Here is a 23916-nt window from a genome sequence, read left to right as displayed (position 1 = left end):
TCCATGCATTTTAAGGGGGCTTTTAGGCCCATTGTAGCCCCTTAAACACTCCTGGGATTTCTTGTTCACCATGAGCTTGCTGGGTAGTCCGTAACTATGGGAGTTTGCCACCCCATAGAGCCACATTAGTCCACGCCATGCACTGATGAGGAGCAATCAAGCCAAAAGTCTGTATGCATGGTAGATTATTGTGGCTCTGTACAATTAACAAGCTGACACATTATTGCATTCCAGTGGTTCTGGAGGTGTGGCTATCTTACAGGGAGAACAATGGATGACTTGCATATTCAGCAGTGATGCATTGTGGGAAACATCATATGCTCACTCCAACCTAAATAATGGCAAACACCTGTTTTAAGAAGGCAAACTTCTGTTTTCCATAGCATTTTAGCTAGAGGGCTTTTAGGTCCTTTGTAGCCCCTCCTCCCCACCCCCCTTACACAATCCTAGGAGTTCTGGTTCACTATAGGTTTGCAGGGTAATATATAACACTGTATAAAATACACAAATACTTTACAGCACAAAGGCTGCGATGGAAATAATCTCTACAATTATGTGACAGGTTTGCTTTGAAAATGCCAGCTGTTGTATAACCTCTATGAAAATTTAATGCATTTGTCAAAGGAAAGCCATAATCTTGGTACTGCCTGTTGCATCCTACTGGATCCATTACGTATGTTCAACAATGCCATTATAATTTCCAGGACACAGCGTGGCTGGTAGAAGGGGGAGGAGTTACCTTTTTGGAGGCTTCTGGATGTAACACTTGTCTAATGTGAAGCTGGCCATCGGTGCACAGGCAGAAAGAGGTCCCCACGCCAATGTTTATCTCGTTACCCACTGACTGGTTGAACTGCAAAAAAGGAAACAAGCGTGTGTTAAACAAGGAACTACAGCAATATTTCAGGCCCCTGTTTAGGCTGGAGCAGTTAAAGGAAAAAAAATGGGAGAGTTGCTTCCACTATTAGTAGCCACAGTGTGTATAACGTGCAGTCCTGGCACCTGCCCATTTTTGTTGCAGGGGTTTAGTATGTGTGTGGTTATTAGTGGCCTGCTTTGGGGGGGGAAGAGAGTAGGGAGAGGTTAGGTCCGTTACATATTTCACTATATCAAGCAAATAGTAGAATATTGGTAAGTTTACTAACAGTCTACTACTGCCATTTCCTGCACCCCTAACTAGAGTGATGTTTACGCTGCGCCAAAATTAGCGTGCAGTGTTTTGAAATGTACGGTGTTTAGGCACCACTTCATATGCCCTTAAAGTTTACCCAAGCTGAATAATTAGATATTTACCTAAATAGAGGGAAGCCTCAGGATCCTATTGAGGCTTCTCTCAGTACTCTGACCCCCCCCCCCCAGGAAGGCTGGTGACAAGGTATTCTAGGCAATCATATCAGGGCTACGCACCTCCTCTTCCATCAGTGCGGGTATGCAGTAACCACACAAGCAGTATGCCGGAGCCAATTGTGTATGAGCGGCACACACACACACACACACACACACAAAGAGTGCAGCCCCAATGTGGTGTAGAGGGGAGCCAAGCCAATTAAGGGGGGGTGCCAATCAGACATACACATAGCTTTGAAAAAAAAGAAAAGGCACAGTACAGTAGTCCTTACTATCAGTGACAGTTATTCTGAGAAACTCATTTAGGCATCTTTCATACAGGCAAGAGGGCAACAAAGCGCATGCAGCAGGCGGGTTGACTAACACACTTGGTTAAATTGATCCAACGGGCTGATGGCTAGTCGAGGCATCGGGGCCACTGTAAATACACTAGATTCACTTTCAAATCACGTGGATCTGTTCTTCTATCAATTCCCCCTTTTCATATTAGCATAGCATTTGCTACAAGTAAAACAATTATTGTGCATACATTTAGACAAAAAAACATTTATATCGCGCTTTTCTCCTGAGGTCCCCAAAGCGCCAGAGCTGCAGCCACTAAAACGCACTCTATAGGCAGTAGCAGTGTTAGGGAGTCTTGCCCAAGGTCTCCCTAATGAAAAGGTGCTGGCTTACGGAACAGGAAGAGACAAGATTTGAACCCTGGTTACCTGTGTCAGAGGGAGAGCCCTTAACCAGAACACTATCCATCCACTACTTTTTATAACAGATAAAGTATTTATGTCTGTATCATGCCAAAAAGAAATATATTACATTGTAACTAAGGAGAAGGTAGGGGAAAAAAAATAAAAATAAAAAAAAGGGTCGGACTGTGATCTATACCAGTAACAGTTTAGCACGTGTTAGCCATTGGTTAATCAAATCTTTTCACGGCTCTGTGTCTGAAACATTGACACTCCCGAAGTGGATTCCTCATTACACTGCAATACTAATCTGGACACTGACAGACATGGAAGAAATATGTTACTTTGCTCAATTAGTGAATGACAGCATGACGAAGCATTCTTTCCCTAGTGAAAGATTCTCCTCATTGAGACATTGCAAAAGAGAACCTCTGAACAGTTCCTGCACGTGATCACCATTCACACCAGATCATAGCCAGGAAGTGACATGCTACTACTATAGTTGTGGACACAACCACTTTACAGTCTTAACGGCAATCAGCAAGGGCAGCAGAGGCACCACAGGGAATACAATGTTAAAAAAAAAAAAAAAAAAAAAAAAAGGAGGTAACTGTGGACTTACCTCTAGCAAGTTGACTAAACTGATTTTTACTCAAAAAATAAATAAATAAAAATACTAAAGTATTGCTATGCATTTCTCAGTACAAAATCCGCTTCATCAGGCACGCGTGAAAAACTATCTGCCAAACTTATCACGTAAAAATTGTTAAAATTTAAAATATACATGTAAACACTTGCAACTAAGAAGTAGGTTTCTTCTAGAGTAAAAGGAGTTAAAAAACAAAACAAAACACACCTTTCTTCTGTTTTGCCATTACTTACAGTAGTTAGTAGAAATCTAACAGAACGTTTTTGACTAGTCCATTGCTTCATAGGAGAGGATCAGTATTTTATCTATAATCTATATTTTACAAAAGCACTCCCTAGAGGAAATCTATACAAAGATGCATGACCCCCCCCCCCCCCCCCCATACCATGCACAGTATTCTGGCGACTGGATGGAGCAACTGCCATTTTCTAAGTGCTTGTGTCAGAGATGGACAGTGACCGCCGACTGGGGACCCGTCGTAATTGGTTGTTATGATGATATCACAAGCGGTTACCGCAGGGCAGGCCATTGAGCACTTTCGACCGAGATCATTCCAGCATGCCCTATCGACGCATTTGCCAATATTAGCCCAAAATTGGTCAACTAGTCAATCGAGTATCGCTTATTGCGGCACCAATTTTCATCCAATTTGATAGAATTATCAAATCATATGGTCGACCGGGTTGCAAAAACAGTAGATGTATGAGCACCTTTACTGCATGCTAAACAGCGTTCATTGCAACCCAACATGTCATACATACAAAAGTTGTCTCCATATACAAAATATACAGTTCTGGGTTTTTTTTTACGTTTTGTAAACAGCTTGTAACACTTTAAAAGCACATTTGAAAAAAAATAAAAAATTTGTATATACTATACATCCAAAGGTAAATCATTTACACACTTATGTATAACAAGACTCAACTTACAAACTTTTCGGAACATAACCTGTTTGTAAGTAAAGGCCCATACACACGTCGGATTTTTCCCGAACGACGGGTCGCCGGGCGGATCGCTCAAGACCAGTCTTATCACCCGAACGACGGACTGTACACGTGCCCGATTTGGCGTGCGGACGACTGAACAACGGGACGTTCAAACGACCAGTCGTTCGGAAAAATCCGACGTGTGTATGGACCTTAAAGAGACACTGAAGCGAAAAAAAAATTATGATATTATGATTTGTATGTGTAGTACAGCTAAGAAATAAAACATTAAGATCAGATACATCAGTCTAATTGTTTCCAGTACAGGAAGATTTAAGAAACTCCAGCTGTTATCTCTATACAAAAAAGCCATTAAGCTCTACGACTTTCAAAAGTCGTGGAGAGGGCTGTTGTCTGACTTTTATTATCTCAACTGTTAGTTAATTTTTTATTTTTCCTCTGCCAGAGGAGAGGTCATTACTTCACAGACTGCTCTGAAAGAATCATTTTGAATGCAGAGTGTTGTGTAATCTGCACACATTATAGAATGATGCAATGTTAGAAAAAACACTATATACCTGAAAATAAAAATATGAGAATATTTTCTTTGCTGCCAATCTTCTAGTAATTATTCATAGTACACAACCAATTCATTATATCATATATTTTTTTTCGCTTCAGTGTCTCTTTAAGGGACACCTGTATTTCAGAATCATAAAAGACTATTGTACAGTTAATGATCTTAACTATTTGGAGTACTTTGCAGACAATGCCCGCATGAAATAAATGCATAATAATACAGGTGGTTCCCTACTTACAATCAGGTCATGTCCTGGAAGTTTGTAAGTTGAATTTGTTTGCAAGTGGAGTCATGTCTTGTTACACACAGGGAAATGTAGATAAAAGGATGAGCTCTCTGACAACTTGTTTTGATTGTTTTCAACACAATTTGAAAATGTTACATTTTATAACACTAACATGCAACAAAAAAAATAAGTAAAAGAAAAAAGGTAATGTATAATTCGTACATGGAGACTATTTTGTTAGTATGTGTGGTATGGAAAACGTTGTGGGTCTTTTTTTTTCCCCTAAGGTAAGGGACTGTGTTGCAGGGATTAGTAATATTGTTACACAGGAGAAATGGCGAGTTATAACATTTTGTAACTTATTTTTTGCCCTTCTTGGAAAGGTATACATTTACTTGTAACATTTGTAGTCTCAGTCCTCATCAGTGTCCAAACCAAATGAAACTTCACAGAGTCCTTCCAGACTAAAAATCTACTCAGCAGCACTGAAAAGGCTTGGTGTTTCTTTAACAGTTTCACAGCATCAGAACTTTGTTTTTCTTACCCAAACCTCATTTTTAGATGCACAGAAGAAAACTGCCCAGGCATTTTCACCTGATGCTGCGCAAAGCATGATGGGATTTCTGATGTTCTTCTGCACTTTTGGCTTAAATCTTTTTTACTTTGAATTTGAGATTTGAAGCCTAATGCGTGCAGCTGGGAGGGGTGATGAGGACACAGGACAGTTGGAACGGTGTCTCATGCTCTATGCCACCTCCTTTCAACCAAAAAGATGGCTGTCCTCATGAAATCACAAACATTTGCCTGTTCTTTTAAAAAACAGGGTGGGTAAGAGATTATATTACCTGTCTGTTTTAATTAACATAACTAATGTACAGTAACTTAATGACAGTGTGTTTGCTTAGGCTGAAGCTCCCCTTTAAAAGGACATAAGTATGGCAGCCTCTAACTCACCTCGGGATCACTTTAAGACATTTTCGCTATGGAACGATTGTGCCTTTAACGCAAAAGTAGAAGTTCAAAAACTTACCAGTGAAGTCATCAGGTGCAGTAACAGAAGAATAAGGCCACATACACACATCAGACTATAGTCTTTGGAAAATGAAAGATCACAGACCAATCTTACCACCCTTCATGTAGTATGAGAGCCATACTCTACACAGTCTTTTCTATGGAGCTGAACTCCACATCATAAAAAAAATCTTTGCAAGATGCTGCACACACAGATGCTGTACAGACACAAAAGATCAGTATCTGCAAAAGATCTGTTCCTGCCAAAAATCCATTCCTGCAAATTGCAATGATAGTCTATGAGATCTGCAGATCATCATACACACATGATTTAACTGACATTCATCTGCAGATCAACTAGCAATCATCTGCAGATCTGAAAATCCATCCTGGTGGATCTGATCTGCAGATGAATGCCTGTCAGTGATCTTTCATTTTCCAAAGACTATAGTCTGATGTGTGTATGCACCTTAAGAAAAGTTAAAAAACAAAACCACCAAAAACAACCACTGCATGGAGAGGTGTAGGCAACACTTTACAATCCGTTTCAGTATTCAGCAGAATGCACAAATATATCTTCCCCTGGATACTGGAGACTGTTGTACCCCGAAGGCTTCACTAACCTCGCTGGCTGTGCAGACCCTGCGCTCAGATGTTACCAGCAAGACTGTGCTGCTACCACAAGATTAGACACGCATGGGGGGACAGGCTCGCACACGCACAGTAGCGACAGGCTTGAGTAGCACAGCAGTCTGGTTAAAATTTACAGGTCTAGGGAAACCCTCCAGTGTAACATTAAGTGGTAGGATTAACACACAAGCCAGCCGAGGTCAACACCGTAATATTTCATTTCATTGTGATCAGGTGAAACTCATTTCTCCATATTAAGGTCATCATAACTCATAAAGTAAGTTTAGGGGGGAAAAAAAACAAACTGTCCAGTAGCATATTAAAGGAAATCTGAGTTAAAAGACATATAGAAGCTGACATTTCCTAAATTTAAAAAAAAAAAAAAAAAAAAAAAAAAAAAGTAAAAAAGCACCTTGCCTGGCTGTCCTGCTGATCCTCTGGCTCTAAGGCCTCATTCACACCTGAAATCGAAAACGCAAGCGCTTTGCGCTTTTGTGGGCTTTTTTCCTGCTCCCGGCGCTCCACTGCACGCTGCGTTTCTGGTAAAAGCGATTTTCTTAGCGCTTTTCCAGAGTGGTTTTGTAATTCACTCCCCGAGTTCCACGCAAGTCAGGAAGTGCACTCTGACTCAGAAAAGAATAAATACAGTGTATTTATTCTTAAAACGTGAACGCAATCACTGCATAAATCGATTGTGAGCATTTGCTTTTTTCCTATACCTTCCATTGAGGCAAAAAAAAAAAAAAAAAAAAAAAAAAAAAAAAAAAAAAAAAAAAAAAAAAAAAAAAAATCGCCCCAAAAATGGCCCAGGCACCGCTTTGCTGCGCGCACAGCGCACGAACCGCGATGATTTGACCCTTCTCATAGAGATTCATTGCACAAGAGTTTTGTGGGCGATTTTAAAAATAGTCTGCGCTTGAAAAAAGGCCAAAAATGCCCCTCGTGTGAACGAGCCCTAAGGGCCCGTTCTCATTTGGCAATTACCGGGCGATTCCCACTAGCGCAATAGAGCGCTAGCACAATAGTAACCTAATGGCAGTGATCTCACTGCCATGATTTCCATCGTTCGCAGGCGTTTCACGATTAACGGCAATCACAAAATGTGTTACCTACAGCATTTTGCCACAATTCTCCAGCAAACGCAGTACAGTGCTTGAACAAGCGCTGATCACAATCGCTCTGAATCGCGGGAGTATACAGTGATTTTATCGCACTAATTGCGGAAACAAAAACAAAAAAAAGACAAAAAAAAAACAAATCACCCGCGATAGTGCTAAGCGCTACCATTTTGCGCTTTTACATGTGAATGGGCCCTAAGAGCAGGAACACTAGGCAGAATCGCATATGCGTTTTCCATATGCGATTTTGCCTAGTGGGTTCCTACCCTCATACTTTTAGCTATAGACCATGGAGCATGCAGATCATGCGTTTCTGACAAGATTAGCTGCATGCTTGTTTCAGATGTGCGATTCAGACACTACTGACCAGAAAGATGAGCAGGACTGCCAGGCAACTGGTATTGTTTAAAAGGAAACAAACATGACAGTCTCCATATGTCTCTCAGGTCGGGTTCCTTGTAAAATACTCCTAAAGCGTGCTGAAAATTAAACATTCTGTCTTGCATGCTACGATTTTTCAAAGGGAACCTAAAGTGAGAGGGATATGGAGGCTGCCATATTGATTTCCTTTTAAACAATTCCACTTGCCTGGCTGTCCTGCTTATCATCTGCCTGATACTTTTATCCATATACCATGAATAAGCATGCAGATCAGGCATTTGAATCACAAACCTCAAACAGGCATGCAACTTATCTTGTCAGATTTTTTTCAGACACTACTGACCAGAAAAATCAGTAGGACTGCCAGGCAATTGGCATTGTTCAAAAGAAAAAAAAAAAAAAAAAAGAAAAAATGGTAGCCTACGTATGCCTTACGCTTCAGGTTCCCTTTAACACTCCCTGCTGCTGGTTGTTTTCAGGGACCCTCCCATTCCCAGATCCATGGAGTGTTCTGGTCATAGTCCCGTATGTTTACCAGAGTATGAGCAATTCTTAACCACGCATGACCACTTTCTCACTTCGGCTGACAAGTCTGTTGAATAATATAGGGGGCAGAGTGGGGGTTGAGGCCAATGGACAGCAGAAGAGGTGTCAGAGGCAAGTTGATGCCCAATTTCAATTTTCGTTTTTGCTTCACGTGTAATTTAAAAGCAAACGTGTCTAAAATGACCTTAAGAAGATGAATGCAGGTACAGATATGAGTGATCATAAGGATATGCACACTTTTTAGAAATGTGGTCTGTAGATTTTCTAATTCATACTGTCCATTCCTCATGTGGGAAGACAGGAAGTCTGTGGCTCTGTACTCTGCATTTTTGATCCTCTGTGTATGCGAGTGACTGTTGGAACTAGAAGCAGACATTTCAGAGGAACCAACGGTCAATTTACAGATCTGATTTGCAATGGAAATGAGAAATACATCTGGTTGCCCTTGACTACAAGCACAAATACCTTCTCACAATGCCTTGGCCTGCCGATTGTTCTACAGGGTAAGGGCCTGACTCAACTAGGGCCAAATCTGTAGCGTTTCCCCACGGGTTAGTTGGACTGGAAAACGCTGTCTATTACTCCTATGGCTAGCCGTCTGAATCGCACTGCAATTAAATTCTGGACAGTTTCCAGCAGCATGCACCCAAATCCCTATATATGGCAGCCTCCACATTCTTCTCACAACAATTGCCCTTTAAGGAACAGGGACCAGCCTCCTGTCTCTCTACACACACACACACACACACACACACACACACACACACACACACAAGATGTCTGAACCAATATCAATCCTGTTGCCACCAACCTTGTACCACATGACGCAAGACAAAGCTATAGAAGCTTTCACTGCGTACCATTCCTGCCTACGACTGAACATCCATTGGCATGTCTGATGTATCTATCAAATCCAATGTCTGAACTATTAGAAGAAGAAAAATTGTGCAATGTGCAGATAAGGCTTATTCCTGATGACATATGGAGGTGTGTACCTGGCTTAAGGTAAATTGAGCACTTCTGAGATAAAAACGGATCAATAAACCGTTCTGTTTCATGACAGGATCTCAAATAGACTCAACCAAACTAAAACGTGGACGGCTCTGAATTCTCTCCAGTTTTCTACAAAATGTTTACAAAGCACCAACTACAACTTACACTAGGGATTTATCAGACAGGCAACAACTGGTGTAAAAAGAACTGACAGCACCAGAGAACTCTCCAAGGTGAATCAAGAATGAGATCTGTTATGTGTGAGTATCCTCTCCCCTCCTGCCAACCACACAAACAAAGGATATAATGAAAACTATTGCTGATAAGCTATTGGAAGCCAATTCCATTTCTGTGACTGTAGATGAACTTCAGAAATGCTGGATCAGCACAACAGCCAGGCAATTTATTTTTTTTAATAAAACAAGTTGCGCTTTGAAGGATATTTTTAAAATCGCTAGCGTGTCCCAACTGCTAGTGCAATGGTAACTTATGCGAATGTTCTCATATAAGCGATGAGCTTTCTATCCAATTGCAAAATGTAACTTCTGCATAATTTTTTGAGCATTTGCAATTCAATAGTAAGGATAGGGAAATCGCTAAGTGCTTGAAAAAAGCGCTTTGAAAAACGATTTCCTGAGCGCTTTCAGTGAATAAATGCATTTATAAATTTCCAGGCCAAACAGTTAATTTCCTGACTGAAGTCAAGAAGTTAAAAAACACCACACCATTGCTATGCAAAAATCGCTTAGAAAAGCGCCATCAAAAATTGCTCAGTAAATCGCTCATTGCTTGCGATTGATAACGTGAACAAGGCCTTATTGGTATGAAATGTAAACAAAAATTAAACACACACATGGGCAGCATACATAAATAAATAATGCCCGACAGTTATATGAAACACTCCATACTCCATTTATTGTGATACGATTACTACTTGAACAAAGCTCCCACCACAGGCACATATAAAGTGTTTAGTGCATAAAACAGAGCTCTATAGGGAACTACAATGACAAGTGACTGTGTGGGAATTAAGAATGATGAATTGGTGACAAGACAGGTGAACAGTAGAAAGAGCCCAAACCAGACCTGGAAACTTGTGAGACCTGTAGTGTGCAAAGGTCGCAACTAGTAGGATGGTGGAAGTAAGAGTGGTAAGAACGCTGAGGACAGTGAGAGCGCGCTTACCAGAAGGGGAGCAAGAGGAGAGGAGCGTGGACCAGTCACGTGTGACGCCACGTGATTCCCACTAATCGCCAATGCGCTAGCACTTTTTAAAGAGCTAGCGCAATTGTAACCCTATGGTGGTGATCTCACTGCCATGATTGCTGCCGATCGCAAATGTGTTGCCTGCAGCATTTTCTTGCAATTCTGGAGCAATCGCCATACAATGCTTAAAAAAAAAAAAAAAAAAAAGCACTCTGAATCGTGAGAGTGTACAGTGTTTTTACCACGGTAAAATCATCCGTGCAAAACCGTAATGCTAAGCACTACCGTTTTGCCAATTTCAAGTGTGAATGGGCCCAAAGGGTATCAAATACAGAGGATCAGCAAGACAGCCAGCAAATCTCCATATGCTTTTCAGTTCAGGTGTGCTTTAATTATATATTTCCTGAAGATTCAATCCCTGATGGAAGCAGTCAAGCATTTCCTGACTCTCACAAGCCCACTGGTAAACTTCCCTTTAGCTTTGGACAGATTATACAACCTGCTCAAGCAAGGTGGTTTCCTGTCCAGTCAGGTGAGGAGATAATTTGTGGCAGGAATGATTGCTTGGTACAGAACCACGCGGTACAAAACGTAGAAGAGGCAGCAGTTCAATTGCCAAGATGGTAAAGCAATTGCTTTTCTCAGATCAGTTCTGACCACACTGTCTGCCCTGCTCACAGCCCACTAAACATCTTATTGCCTGAGGCTACTTGCGCACCAAGACGTTGCGTTAGGTGCCACGTTAAGGTCGCATAACGTGCACCTAACAACGTATGGTGCTGCAAGAGGACGGTAGAGTGAGCCTCGTTAGGCGGCTCTATCCCTATAAGGTCTCCCAGAGTGGCGCTGATTGGCCGGCGGGACCACGTGATGCGGAGCAAGACACTCCGCATCACATGGTCCCGCCGGCCAATCAGCTGCCGCCAGTGCAGTGAATATTAAGTAGCCATGTGCGCGGCTACTGTAGCTGGCTCTCCCCGCCTCCTCTCTGCCCCCCACTGAGCATGTGCAAACAGTCTAACGCGGCTATAGCCGCTCTAACACCGTAGCATGCTGCACTTTCCGGACAACGTGCAGCGTTACATGTAACGCCACGTGGGCTGTGTGAACAGCCCACTTGTGTTACATTGCTGTGCGTTGGCGGAGCGTTACAGTAACGTCCCTGTGTGTAAGCAGCCTAAAGGTGTACCAGCTAGAAAAGGCATTATAGATCTCTCTGATAAGCAACCTTTGTATATAACCCACAGACTCTCAAAGCAGACAGATGCATCCTTAAACAATGGAAGGCCATTCAAGGGATGCAAAATTTGCTCTATTATTGGTCCACCACAGTTTTATTGCCCTCTGAACAATATAAACCTTATCCAATATATGCTGAGTGCTGACAGTCAATGTGCCAAACGTGTCGGGTGTGTGATCGCATTGCCATATATTATGCTAATGAAAAATCACAGAAGAGACTTGCAGGATTTACCTGGCCAAGTGTGCCTGTTCTTTCTTGGTGGGGTGCAGGGAGGGAGGTAAGATTGGAAGGCCCCTGGGCTGCAGAGGAATACAGAACAGTGCCAGTGCTACCACAGAGTCAGACTGGGCAATTGTCCCATACCGATAAGACTATTCTCCCGAAACAAAATTGCCTAGGACTATTAGGATACCAAACTATGGCAGGAATTAGATTACGAGCCCCTCTGATTTAGATAGTGATAGGACCATGGACTCTGGCCTGAGGACAGTGCTAAAAGAATACATAATAAAGTAGGGACATTATATTCTCGCCCGAGTTGGCCCTTATCAGTGGCCTCTGCTGAATTTAATCCAGTGTTTGTATGTAGCTATAGTCTACACACATAGGCCTAGTGCACACCGGAGCGTTTCCGCTGCGGTTTGCGATCTGCTTGCGGGTGCGGATCCGCTAGGGTAATGTATTTCAATGGGCTGGTGCACACCAGAGCGGGAGGCGTTTTGCAGAAACGCATACTCCCGGGCTGCTGCAGATTTTGGATTGCGGATGCATTTCTGCCTCAATGTTAAGTATAGGAAAACCGCTCTGAAAAAAAATGGCACTTCAGAGCGGTTTGCCAGGCGTTTTTTGTTACAGTAGCTGTTCAGTAACAGCTTTACTGTAACAATACATGAAATCTACTATACCAAAACCACTACACAAAACCGCAAAACGCTAGCTGAAACGCTGCAGAAAAAGAAAGCGTTTCAAAATCTGCTAGCATTTTGCGGATCTGCTAGCGGTTTTTGGTGTGCACTAGGCCATAATGTGTGTGTACTGGACCATCCAGCAGGGAATCTACTGGAAAAAAAAAATCAATTGATTGTACTGCAGCATTGCACTGTTCTGTTCTGTGCAGTACAACGCTATGGGTCGGCGATCTTGTGCCATTCCTGTCCTGCCCCAATCGACCTACATTTTATCCTACCTGATTGATACGGTCAACCAATTTTTGGTCAGAATCAACTGGACACTTGGGGAAATCAATCCCCAGCAGATCAATCGAATCTGCCAGAAATCGAGTGGGAAATTCAAAGTGTGTATGAAGATCTTTATTGTAAAAAACAAAAAAGTTTTTTTTTCCCCACTAAAGCTGGTACACAAGTAATTTTCCCATCAGATTGATGGGTAAATTGATCATTTCAAGCATGTCCAATCTGCTTTTGATTGATAACGGGAATAGATTTTGTGCAGTATGGATCTGAAAATTGATCCTGTTGTCAAGAGCAAATCGCACATGCTGGAAACTAATCGATCAATTTGACGATCTTAGCTTTAGAAAGGACCTGAACGCTTGCACAGGACTGAAGAAATACATGGAGAATTGCACCCTTTATGTATTGAGAGTTTAGCCAGTTTAATTCCCCCTCATGTATGTCTAATCACAAGTTGTAATCTGATCTCTCCTCTGTGTCACATGACTGCTTATGGCAGAGATGGCAGGTAAGGCCATTAGAAAGCACAGGATGTTAACATGTCTGCTTTCATGAATCAGGAAGTAGAAACAGTGCAGATTTATTTTAGCATTTCTATCAGGTGTAAAAAAAAAAAAAAAATGTTTGTTTAAAGGTTATTATGCTGTTGTGCATCTTTTAGAGCAGAGGACATTCTGAGTTCAGGTCCGCTTTAAAAGTAGCCATACATCTAGCAATGATTGATTTGATTAAGAAACAAATCTCTCTAATCGAGTCTGATTAGAGAGAGATCTGCCGGCTTTTCATACACTGCAGGCCGACTCCTAAAAGATTTCAGCATGAAATCTCTCGTGAATCAGCCAAGTCCGCCTCCATGCTGCTGCCCCCCCCCCCCCTCAGTTTATAAAAATGTACCCCCCACCCCGGATGTGCATTACCTGACCTGTGTCGCCCACCTGTGCAATGCCTATCCGTCTTCAGAATCCAACACTCTTCCAGTAGCGGTATACACGCCGGCAGAGGATAGCACGCTGCGCAAGTGTGACGTCATGCGTGCCACCGGCCTGTATACAGCTAATGGGGGTGTTGGTCACATTTATACAATGGGGAACAGCACCAAGGTTTCATTGCTCGTTCCGATATCGCTTACCATTACTACCGTGCACCTGATCGACCACAACAGCTCAACAACTTGCAGCAAGTCCGATTGATACAGTCGACCAATTTCAGCCTGAAATTGGTTGCATAGTTGATCGGGAACGCTCTTGGCAGCACACATTTTCATCCATTCCAATAATGATTTAATCAGATGGTCGATTGGCAGCAAAAGTGCCAATATTCATTTACAAAAAAAGCTACAAGTTATCAGAAGGAAACATCACCTGCATTGTTACCCAGTTCTGCCATTGTTATGTAAACTGCCCAACCAGCTGCTATGAAAGCTCTGTCTGCCTACAGGGCTGACTCACTGGAAACTCAGCAGGCCTGATCAATTAGCTATTGTTGCAAATACACATAGTAATGAAACAATTACTGTCAGCATTCAAACCTACACATTTACTACTGATGTTTGTTTAAACAGGACTGTGATAAAACAACAGTGTATTGACAGGCTGCAATCATTGACAGAGGAGCAAACTGTTCATTAGATTGCATGAATCAGTGGTATGGCCCATACACACGTCGGATTTTTGCGAACGACCCGTCATTCGCACGTCAAATCCGGCGTGTGTACAGACTATCGTTCAGGTTTTCAGCGATCCGCCGGGCGCACATGAGCCTCTATTTACAATGAGTTACCGCACGCAGTAAAGTTAACCATACACTCATCGATATGCGGCCAATTCGACCACTCTGATCGAAGCGGTTAGAAATCGATGCAGCAAGCAGCACGATTGACCAATTGATCGATTTCTGGCCAAATTCGATTTACTCGATCAATCAAGACAAAATTTCTAGTTAGATTGGCTGCTGGCGGCAGATCGATAGCCTATAGCGTTGCATTGGATCGAATAGTGCAATGCTGCATTTCAAAGGATTTTCAATAGATTTCATACTGCAATCTATTGGAAATCTGTTCGTAGTGTGTGGCACACATCAGATAGATTCCTGTCAGATTCGACTGGACAGGCATCCGATGATCGAATCGGCTGGAAATTTATAAGTGTATGGGTACCTTAACGAAGTGCCATAAAATTACCAACTTATGTATGACCATGTCCACATTCACAATGTTTTCCGCCTGAAATTAATGTTTGTGGAAAAAAAGTGCGGTAAAAAAAGTGATAAAAGTGCAGTAACAGGTTGGTAAAAATGTGTTATTTCAGAGGTAAATTCCAGAAAAAATTAAATTCATCATGAAAAAAGGAGCGCATAGTTTCATCCTTAATTACCATTTTTTTTTAATCACCTGTAAGTACCTGGTGCCATTTTTCAATTGACATCCAGTTACACGTAGTCTAGAGCCTTCTGAGCTGTGTTTGCTGAACTTTTCCGCACTTTTACCGACTTTTTAAACTATTAACGCCTTGTTACCACACTTTACCAACCTTTACCCTCACTTAGAAAATATTTTGTGAATGTGGACATTTTCCATTAAAAAATGTATTTACTGCACATTGTGAATGGAGGCCAATGCATCTGAATGTAGATATTACCAATCTGTGGTTTTGTAACAATTTTATGAGAATTTTAAATATTTGAATGCATTAATGTTAGGGTGGCCATTTAGGAATTAAGGCCTCTTTCACAGTAGGGCGTTGCGGTTTGAGGCTGACGACTAAAGTCGCAACGCAAATTGCAACACCCAAAAAAAGTTGCAATGCAACTTAATGCCCAGTTATCGCATACAGTAGAGCATACAGGCAATGAAAAGTATGCTTCCAAGTCATTACTGAGCATGTGCAAACAGGCCAACGCAGCTAACAACGTGTATAACGCACAGCATGCAACACCTAATAACGCTACATGGTGCACACAAACGCAACGTGTGCACTGTGAATGTCGCAGACTTAGTACTGCTGTGCGTTAGCCTGCGTTGAAAAATTTAGTAACATGCGATTTTAACGTCGCACTGTGAAAGAGGCCTTAAAGAGACTGAAGCGAGAATAAATCTCGCTTCAGAGCTCATAGTTAGCAAGGGCATGCGTGCCCCTGCTAAAACGCCGCTATCCCGCGGCTAAACGGGGTTCCCTTCACCCCCAAACCCCCCACTGCAACACTTGGTCACAGACTTGGTCGCTCCTGGAGGCAGGGCTAACGGCTGCAGCCCTGCCTCCAGTCGCGTCTATCAGCGGCGCATCGCCGCCTCTCCCCCACCCCTCTCAGTGAAGAAAGACTGAGAGGGGCGGGGAGAGGCGGAGATGCACGCTGACAGATGCGCGTGGGGCAGAGCTGCTGCGGTTAGCCCTGCCCCAACCAGGAAGCGCTCCCCCGCTGCACCGAGGGTATTTGGGGGTGAAGGGACCCCCGTTTAGCGGCGCGATAGCGGCGGTTTAGCAGGGGCACACATGCCCCTGCTATCTATGAGGTCTGAAGCGAGATTTATTCTCGCTTCAGACTCTTTAAACACAATCAATTTTCTTGATTGACTATATAATTTTTTTTTTTTTTTTTTTTTTTTTTTTTTTTTTAAATACAAATACATCTAACCAACCCTACACTACCATTTCATTGTTCTAAAACATCATGTATCAGAATCTACCACCTTGGCTGATAAAAATAAATAAATTAATAAATAAAACACTTCCGTTAGCCGGGCGCATCCTCTAGGTGGCGATAATTACTATTCCCCCTCCAGTAGGATAGTAGGGAAAGATGTAACACTTCTGGAGTTCTATCGCCATCTAGAGGATGCGCCCGGCTAACGGAAAAGAACCAAAAAAAATTATAGGTTTTTTTTTTTTTTTTTTTTTTAAATAGGAACTTCAGAAAATGTGATTGCCTCTGCTCAATTGAAAAACTATTTTGGTTGGATCATGTATGGCCTCCTTAAGGGATGGTCCACACCAGGCATGGGAAAATTTGGCCCTCCAGCTGTTAAGGAACTACAAGTCCCACAATGCATTGCAGGAGTCTGACAGCCACAGGCATGACTCAAAGGCAAATGCTTTGTAGGACTTGTAGTTCCGTAACAGCTGGAGGGCCGAGTTTGCCCATGCCTGGTCCACATTGACTGCTACAAGCTTGCAGATCACTAGCGTTGCAATTTTGTAAAAAAAAAAAAAAAAAAAAAAAAAAAAAAAAAAAAAAAAAAAAAATCGCAAACAAACTTTTAGCAATGCCTTTTTTTGGATGTGCAAATCACACATTCATTCAAAAAGCGTGCTGAAAATCGCAATTGCGTCTTGCGGTGTGAACTTAACCGGTTGCCATTTATGAGTGCGCTGAATTTAAAATGATACTAATCTATATCCCTCCATGTCATTTCTTATGGACATCTGACTGTGTAGCATTATGCAGCAGTTAGTGTAAGCAGCTTCAGGCAGGCAATGATAGAGTTAATAAGGCAGCACCTGGTGTGCCAATTAGTGTTAAAATACTGAAGACAAACATGGCTTGGCTTCCATTTATCTATCTCTGCAGAGAATGCCATCAGCCCTAAACCTGTGATGTGAAATAGGCTATTAATAACAGCGCATGAGCCCCAAGACTTCCCTGTCCTCTCTTCCCCTGACATCTAATCAGAGAAGCATTATACAGAAAAGATGTAAAGCGAAATGTAACTAAGCATAGCGTGTAATTGTAGTGCCAGGTGAGACCATAATAGACACACAGGAGAGGAGACAGACTTCCTATGGCGCTCCAGTAAATTAGTCCCTCCTCCAGGAACACCAGCAACACCCGGATCTCTGCCCTTGTGTGATTACTAGCTACCAGCAGACGGATTATGGGCGGATAACGCCACAGCTGTAGTTGTGCAAACCCAAGCCACCTGTTTAGTTAATGACTTTCTGTGGGTGTAATGATACTCAGCTATGAAAGGCAGAAATACAGTCAACCCCTGGATAGATCAGTCCATACATGAAGGAGCTAGTTAAAAACACCTAGAACATAGTATTAGCATTATAAAGCTATAATATGGACCCACAATTCCAATCCCCCGATAAATAGATCGTGTGGACAGATTTATCAATACCAGTGCTTGAATATTGGAGCCGAACTCCTAATGGGACACATTTATCCAATCCAGTGCAAGAGAACAGTGGATCAGGTGTCCAGATGATTGATTCTGATTGGTCGCGTTGTGTATGGTCCACTCTATTCCAAGGTTTGCTCCAATTGTACTAGCACTGGTTTGGCAAATCTCCCCCACAAAGGGCTCTATTCTCAAAAGCATGTGCGGTATTTTTTATTTGTGCGGAAATTAAGCGCATGCGGAAAACGCCGCAAAATTTCCAGATTCACTAATATTTTCCGCATGTTTTCCGCATGCGTGAAAAAAGATGCGGAAACAGGCATTATTCATGCGGGAATCATGCGGTAAAAAGGTCGCATGAAAAAGTGTTTAAAAAAAAAAAGTTAAAGTCCAGCAAGCACAGCCCTTAAGCCTCCACACTTCATTACAGTCAATGGGATGCGGAATATATCACCTACTTCTTGTAGGTGATAAAAATTCGGTAATTAACGAAGAAATGATGCGCCTGAACATCTTTGAGAATTGATCTTTTATTGCGGAAAATACCGACTTTTGCGGAAATTTTACCGCATGAATCCCGCACTTTTATCACACTTTTTCCGCATGCGGAAAAAACATGCGGAACATTTTGAGAATCCCAACTTGCCGGTATTTTGGGTGCAAACTTCCCGCATGTACTTTACCGCATGCGGGAAGTCTTTGAGAATAGAGCCCAATGCTGTGATCTAAAACAGCTTCACTCTTTAAAAAACAAAACACATGAGCCAGAATTAGCAGGGCTAAACTGGGAAACTTTGCACAGGAATAACCAGATTGAGAAAAGCTGAAGGAATATCTGACACCTTGATTAACTAATAAAGCAGTTTGACAATTAACCATCAACTTGCTGAACCCAATTAGCCCTGTACAACCTACTGTTCCAATCCCTGCTAATTATGGTTCCTGTGAAACAACAAATTCAAGTCATGTCTAAACCCATCTTTATGACACACCCCTATGAAAAATGATCCAATGATCCAGATTAAAAAAAAAATTAAAATAAAAGTTGGAAATCTAACTTCCTGGGCAGCATGACAGTGGCTCAATGGGAATCTCAGCGTTCCTGCATGACATTTGCAAACAAGGAAGTGGAGACAGCAGTGCGCACACACACTCAGCATGCTCCACGACTATGCCATGTAGTGTGACACACACCAAGACAATCCTCCATAGTGTGACACAGCACACTGCATGACACTTCTCCATATAGTTTGACACACACACCCCATGCTTCAGGACAATCCTCCATATAGCAACACACTCACACTGACAATCCTCAATATAGTAACACACACACACACACACACAATCCTCCATATAGCAACACACGCTGACAATCCTCCATATAAGCCTCAATTCACTAAGATTTATCAAACACTTTATCAAACGTTTGATAATTTACCTCATGTGTAAAATCGAATTTTGAATTCACTAAAGTGTTAAATACTTATCAAATATTTTATTGATAAAACATTCAATAAATATATAACATAATATAACACCTTAGGGAATTCAAAATTAGTTTTTACCCATGAGGTAAATTATCAAACGTTTGATAAAGTGTTTGATAAAGCTTAGTGAATTGAGGCCTATATAGTAACTAACACACACACCTGCCTCCATATAGTAACACACACACACACACACACACACACACACACACACACACACACACACACACACACACACACACCTCCATATAGCAACACACTCACACTCCTCCATATAGTAACTAACACACACACCTGCCTCCATATAGTAACACACACACACACACACACACACACACAATCCTCCATATAGCAACACTCACAATCCTCCATATAGTAACACACACACACACACCTCCATATAGCAACACACTCACACTGACAATCCTCCATATAGTAACACACACACACACACACACACACACCTCCATATAGTAACACACACACAATCCTCCATATAGCAACACACTCACGCTGACAATCCTCCATATAGTAACTAACACACACACCTGCCTCCATATAGTAACACGCACACACACACACACCTCCATATAGTGTGACACACACACACAGATGCTTTATGACAATCATCCATATAGTGACATGCACAATGCTCTATGACAATACCCCATAAAGACACACACGATGGTGATGGTTGGAGAGGGGGCTGCTCACCTGTTGCAGGGCTTGCTCTAGCTGTGAGGCCATATACAGGCTCTCTACTTCTATCTTGCTGGCTTCTTTGCATTCTTCTGTCAAGTCCAGGTGATCAGGTCTGACCTTAACATCGTGCAGCTCCCCCACCTAGAAAGACAAAAAGCAGCCCAGTGTGACTCGTGCCCTCCATGCAGCCCCCCTCCTGGCCCAGGCAGGTGCTCTGCCTGCAGACGGGATCCCCGCAGAGGGGAGTACTCACCTTCCTGTTGGCCAAATCTATCACTTTCCACAACAGCTGGATGACTTCCTTCTCATCGGAGCCCAGCTTAGCACAGTTTGCCCCCGCAGTGCCAGTGAACAAAATCACCAGGTAATCCGGGGAAGCCGCAGTCATGATGAGTTTAAAGTGGCCCAAAAACAACACAAATATATACAAAAAATAAAACAACAACAAAAAAGAGAAAAAAAACTTTCACCTTCCCCCAAAAAGTGAAAGAAAAGCCCCCCCAAAAACCACACAACACCACCCTACACCTTGAATCACCTCCACCTATAGCTATGGAACAGGACACCCTGGGGACCTGCTCACTCTGCAGGAGGATCCAGGTGGGGGGAGGGGAGGGAGAGGCCGGTTTTGCCTCTTTTTTGTTTTGCACTCCTGTGGGTGAGCCAATACAATGCAGGCTGCGCCCCTGCTCGGCGCCTTGCAGTGGCTGGTGACTTGTCATTGGGATGTGTCTGACCCTCCCCCTTCCCACGTGGTCTCCCAGGTAAGAGATACCTGGCCAGGTCGCTTCGGCTTTTTCCGTCTAGGTGTTCGGCGGCGTTCGGGCGCTTCTCTTTGGCTCCCCCTTCAGGCCGCACACGGAACTATGCAATGCTGCCAATCTCTAATGAACACGTAGTGGTAATATGTTACTTTAGTTATCGTTACTGTCTGTAATGTGGGCTCATCAGATGCCTAAGGTGTCCAGTCCTGTTTGTCTGTGTTTGACAGTTGGCATCAGTTTGGTATGTGTTTTTATGGCTGTGTTTACACATTTCCGGTCCAGTCTAGTACAGTCCTGTCAGATTTGTATCAGTTTTCTATGGTCGAACACCTCTGTTCCCTAGTGTATAAATGTACATGCATGTGCATGTATACATTACCTTTCCTGTGTCACTGTAGGATCCATCTGAAAATGGCGCCTGCTAATAATGGCGCACGGTGTTGCCGCTAATCTGTTTGTCGTTTATCACTATTTAACGTCAAAGCCTTATTGTTATTTAGCTTTATCGTTATTTATCGTTAACACACAGAACCCTCTCTGTGCATATCCCTAACCCCTAAACACCCCCTGGTGGTGCCTAACCCTAACCACCCCACTGGTGGTGCCTAACCCTAACCACCCCCCTGGAGGTGCCTAACCCTAAGCACCCCCCTGGTGGTGCCTAACCCTAAGACCCCCCTGGTGGTGCCTAACCCTAAGACCCCCCTGGTGGTGCCTAACCCTAACCACCCTCCTGGAGGTGCCTAACCCTAAGACCCCCCTGGTGGTGCCTAACCCTAAGACCTTCCTGGTGGTGCCTAACCCTAAGACCCCCCTGGTGGTGCCTAACCCTAACCACCCCCCTGGAGGTGCCTAACCCTAAGCACCCCCTGGTGGTGCCTAACCCTAAGACCCCCCTGTTGGTGCCTAACCCTAACCACCCCCCTGGAGGTGCCTAACTCTAAGCACCCCCTGGTGGTGCCTAACCCTAAGACCTTCCTGGTGGTGCCTAACCCTAAATCTCCCCTGATGGTGCCTAACCCTAACCTTGACAGTGTTACATTAAATCCATTCACCGTTTTGCAGTTAAATAACTCCTGCAGTTTGGCTTATGTAGGTTAGCTATTGATAAATAACGTTACTGTGCGCAATAACGTCTGCGGTTTGGCATATGAACAGCGCTATTGATAAATAACATTACTGTGTGCCATTTTTCTTCTTTTTTTCCCTGTGCGCCATTATTATGCAGTACTAACAATAAATAGCGATAAGCGTATCTTTTTAATACCGCGCAATTTTTCTGCATAGGCGCGGTGCGCCATTATTCACTGATCCGGTCGCTGTTCCACTCTTCCATTAGCTGCATACAAGCGTGACACGTATGTGATGTCACACACACAGGACGGCTTGCTATGTGGCGTTTATTGGGCTAATGGAAGTGGCGGCGGATCTGGACGATGGGCAGGCATCGTGACACAGGACAGGTAACTGCTCACATGCACACATACATTTATACACTGGGGAAACAGCGCCAGGGGGATTGTCACTCGTAGCTGTGATGATGGCAAACAGACAAAGTGTGGAAGGAGCCGAATGGTCAATTGGTACTATTCTGGGCGCAACCACTAGGTGGCGTTAATTACTATTCCCCCTCCGGGCCGCCATGGATAGTAGGGAAAGATGTAACTCTGCTGCTAGCGATCGCTGGCGTTTTAGCGCCACCTAGTGGTTGCGCCCAGCTAACAGAAAAGAACCGGTCAATTTCTTAAAATTTTTTCACTTCAGCTTCCACTCCACTGCCAACTGATTTAGGCTCAGTTCACATTATCTTTTGCCAACTGAACTGGCCATACGGTTCTGTGGTCTGTTCCGCTGAAAAAAACAGAAATAGGTTTTGCAGCACAATAGGAACCTATGGAAGTCTGTTTTACAGCACACTGGCTGTAAAAATGGACGGTTTTCCAGGATCCAGATGGCCGGATCCATACGGCCGGCTCTGCAAAAAAACGCAGATTTGAACCGGGCCTGAGGGCTCATTCACACTAGGGGCATTTTTGAGATTTTTTTAAGCACTGGCGATTTTCAAAATCGCCCTGAAAGCGCTTGTGCAAGGATTCTCTATGATAAAGTTCACACCTGAGCGGTTTGTTTCTGATCCGCTCAGATAAGCGGTGCATGGGCCATTTTTGAGGCGATTCCGCCTCAATGGAAGGTATAGGAAAGTGCAAAACGCTTACAAAATGGCGTGAGTGTTTTTAAGAAAAAATACATTGTATTTATTATTTTCCGGATCAAAGAGTTCACTTCTTGACTAACGTCAGGAAGTGAAAAAACGCAATTGCTCTGCAAAAGCGCTTAGAAAAGTGCTTAACAAAAACGTACAATGCACAGAATTTTTTTTTTAAAATGCCTGAAAACAAGGCCAACGCGGACGGCCACGCAAACGGAATGCAATGTAAACGAGCCCTTAGACAGCCCATCAGTTCTGACATGTTGTCACAGGAACTGTTCACTCTGCACCAGTGGTAGGCATAAGCTTTCCCTAGGCAAAGAGTGGAAGTGGCTGAGTAACCAGTCTTCACTAGAGTGCCCTGCAGGGGTCAATGTACCGCAACCCATAATGGCAATGTATTCTGGGCTGCCAGTCAGCATCAGGCTGCCACTCCTAGGATTGCCCCAAGGAAGGTAGAACAGGAATAGAACAAGAAGTCTGGGGACTCACAAGCTCACCAAGCTGGATGCTCAATCAAGCTGACAGCTGGAGCAGAAGATCAGGAATAGACATACAGGTCAGGTTGGTATCAAGGACAGCAGATCACAAATAGTCTTGCAAGCCAGATCTGAGATCAGATGAGGTCAAATAAGCCAAGTTCGATAACTGGTTGAAGCAATAACAAAAACATACAGGTCCCAAATCGCTAGAGCTGCCTACAACAAAAGCACTGGGTGTTTGTAGGAGAGGTGTGATATAGCAATTTATCTTTTGACTCTTGGGGCTCTATTCATAAAAAAGTTGTGGCGAGAAAACTCCTGGAGGGAAAATACCGCAGCGGTATTTCACACTTCTGGGTGGTCATTCAAAGAAATCTTGAAAGCTGCGATCGCAGAGCGGAGATCTCCCGCTGAAGGCTGG

At 43.1% G+C, this 23916-nt stretch overlaps 1 protein-coding gene across 2 annotated transcripts in view; it reads right to left on the bottom strand.

The window, feature by feature from the left end:
* The window catches only part of ESRP1 (epithelial splicing regulatory protein 1), a 125511-nt gene extending 104874 nt beyond the window's left edge, over window positions 1–20637 (bottom strand). The window contains exons 1-3 of one of the 2 annotated variants that reach the window (XM_068237668.1): window positions 20294–20637; window positions 20053–20181; window positions 740–853 (exon numbers count right to left, since the gene is read on the bottom strand). In XM_068237668.1, the coding sequence (XP_068093769.1) occupies window positions 740–853; window positions 20053–20181; window positions 20294–20428 (378 nt within the window). In that variant the 5' untranslated portion in view covers window positions 20429–20637. The remainder of the gene's footprint in view (window positions 1–739; window positions 854–20052; window positions 20182–20293) is intronic. The other variant, XM_068237670.1, reaches the window with a different exon arrangement.
* Between the last annotated feature and the right edge of the window lie 3279 nt (window positions 20638–23916).

This window comes from Hyperolius riggenbachi, chromosome 5 (assembly GCF_040937935.1).
Source record: "Hyperolius riggenbachi isolate aHypRig1 chromosome 5, aHypRig1.pri, whole genome shotgun sequence".
NCBI lineage: Eukaryota > Metazoa > Chordata > Amphibia > Anura > Hyperoliidae > Hyperolius > Hyperolius riggenbachi.
The sequence above is the reverse complement of the archived record's forward strand: the minus strand, read 5'-3'. Positions and strand labels throughout refer to the sequence as shown.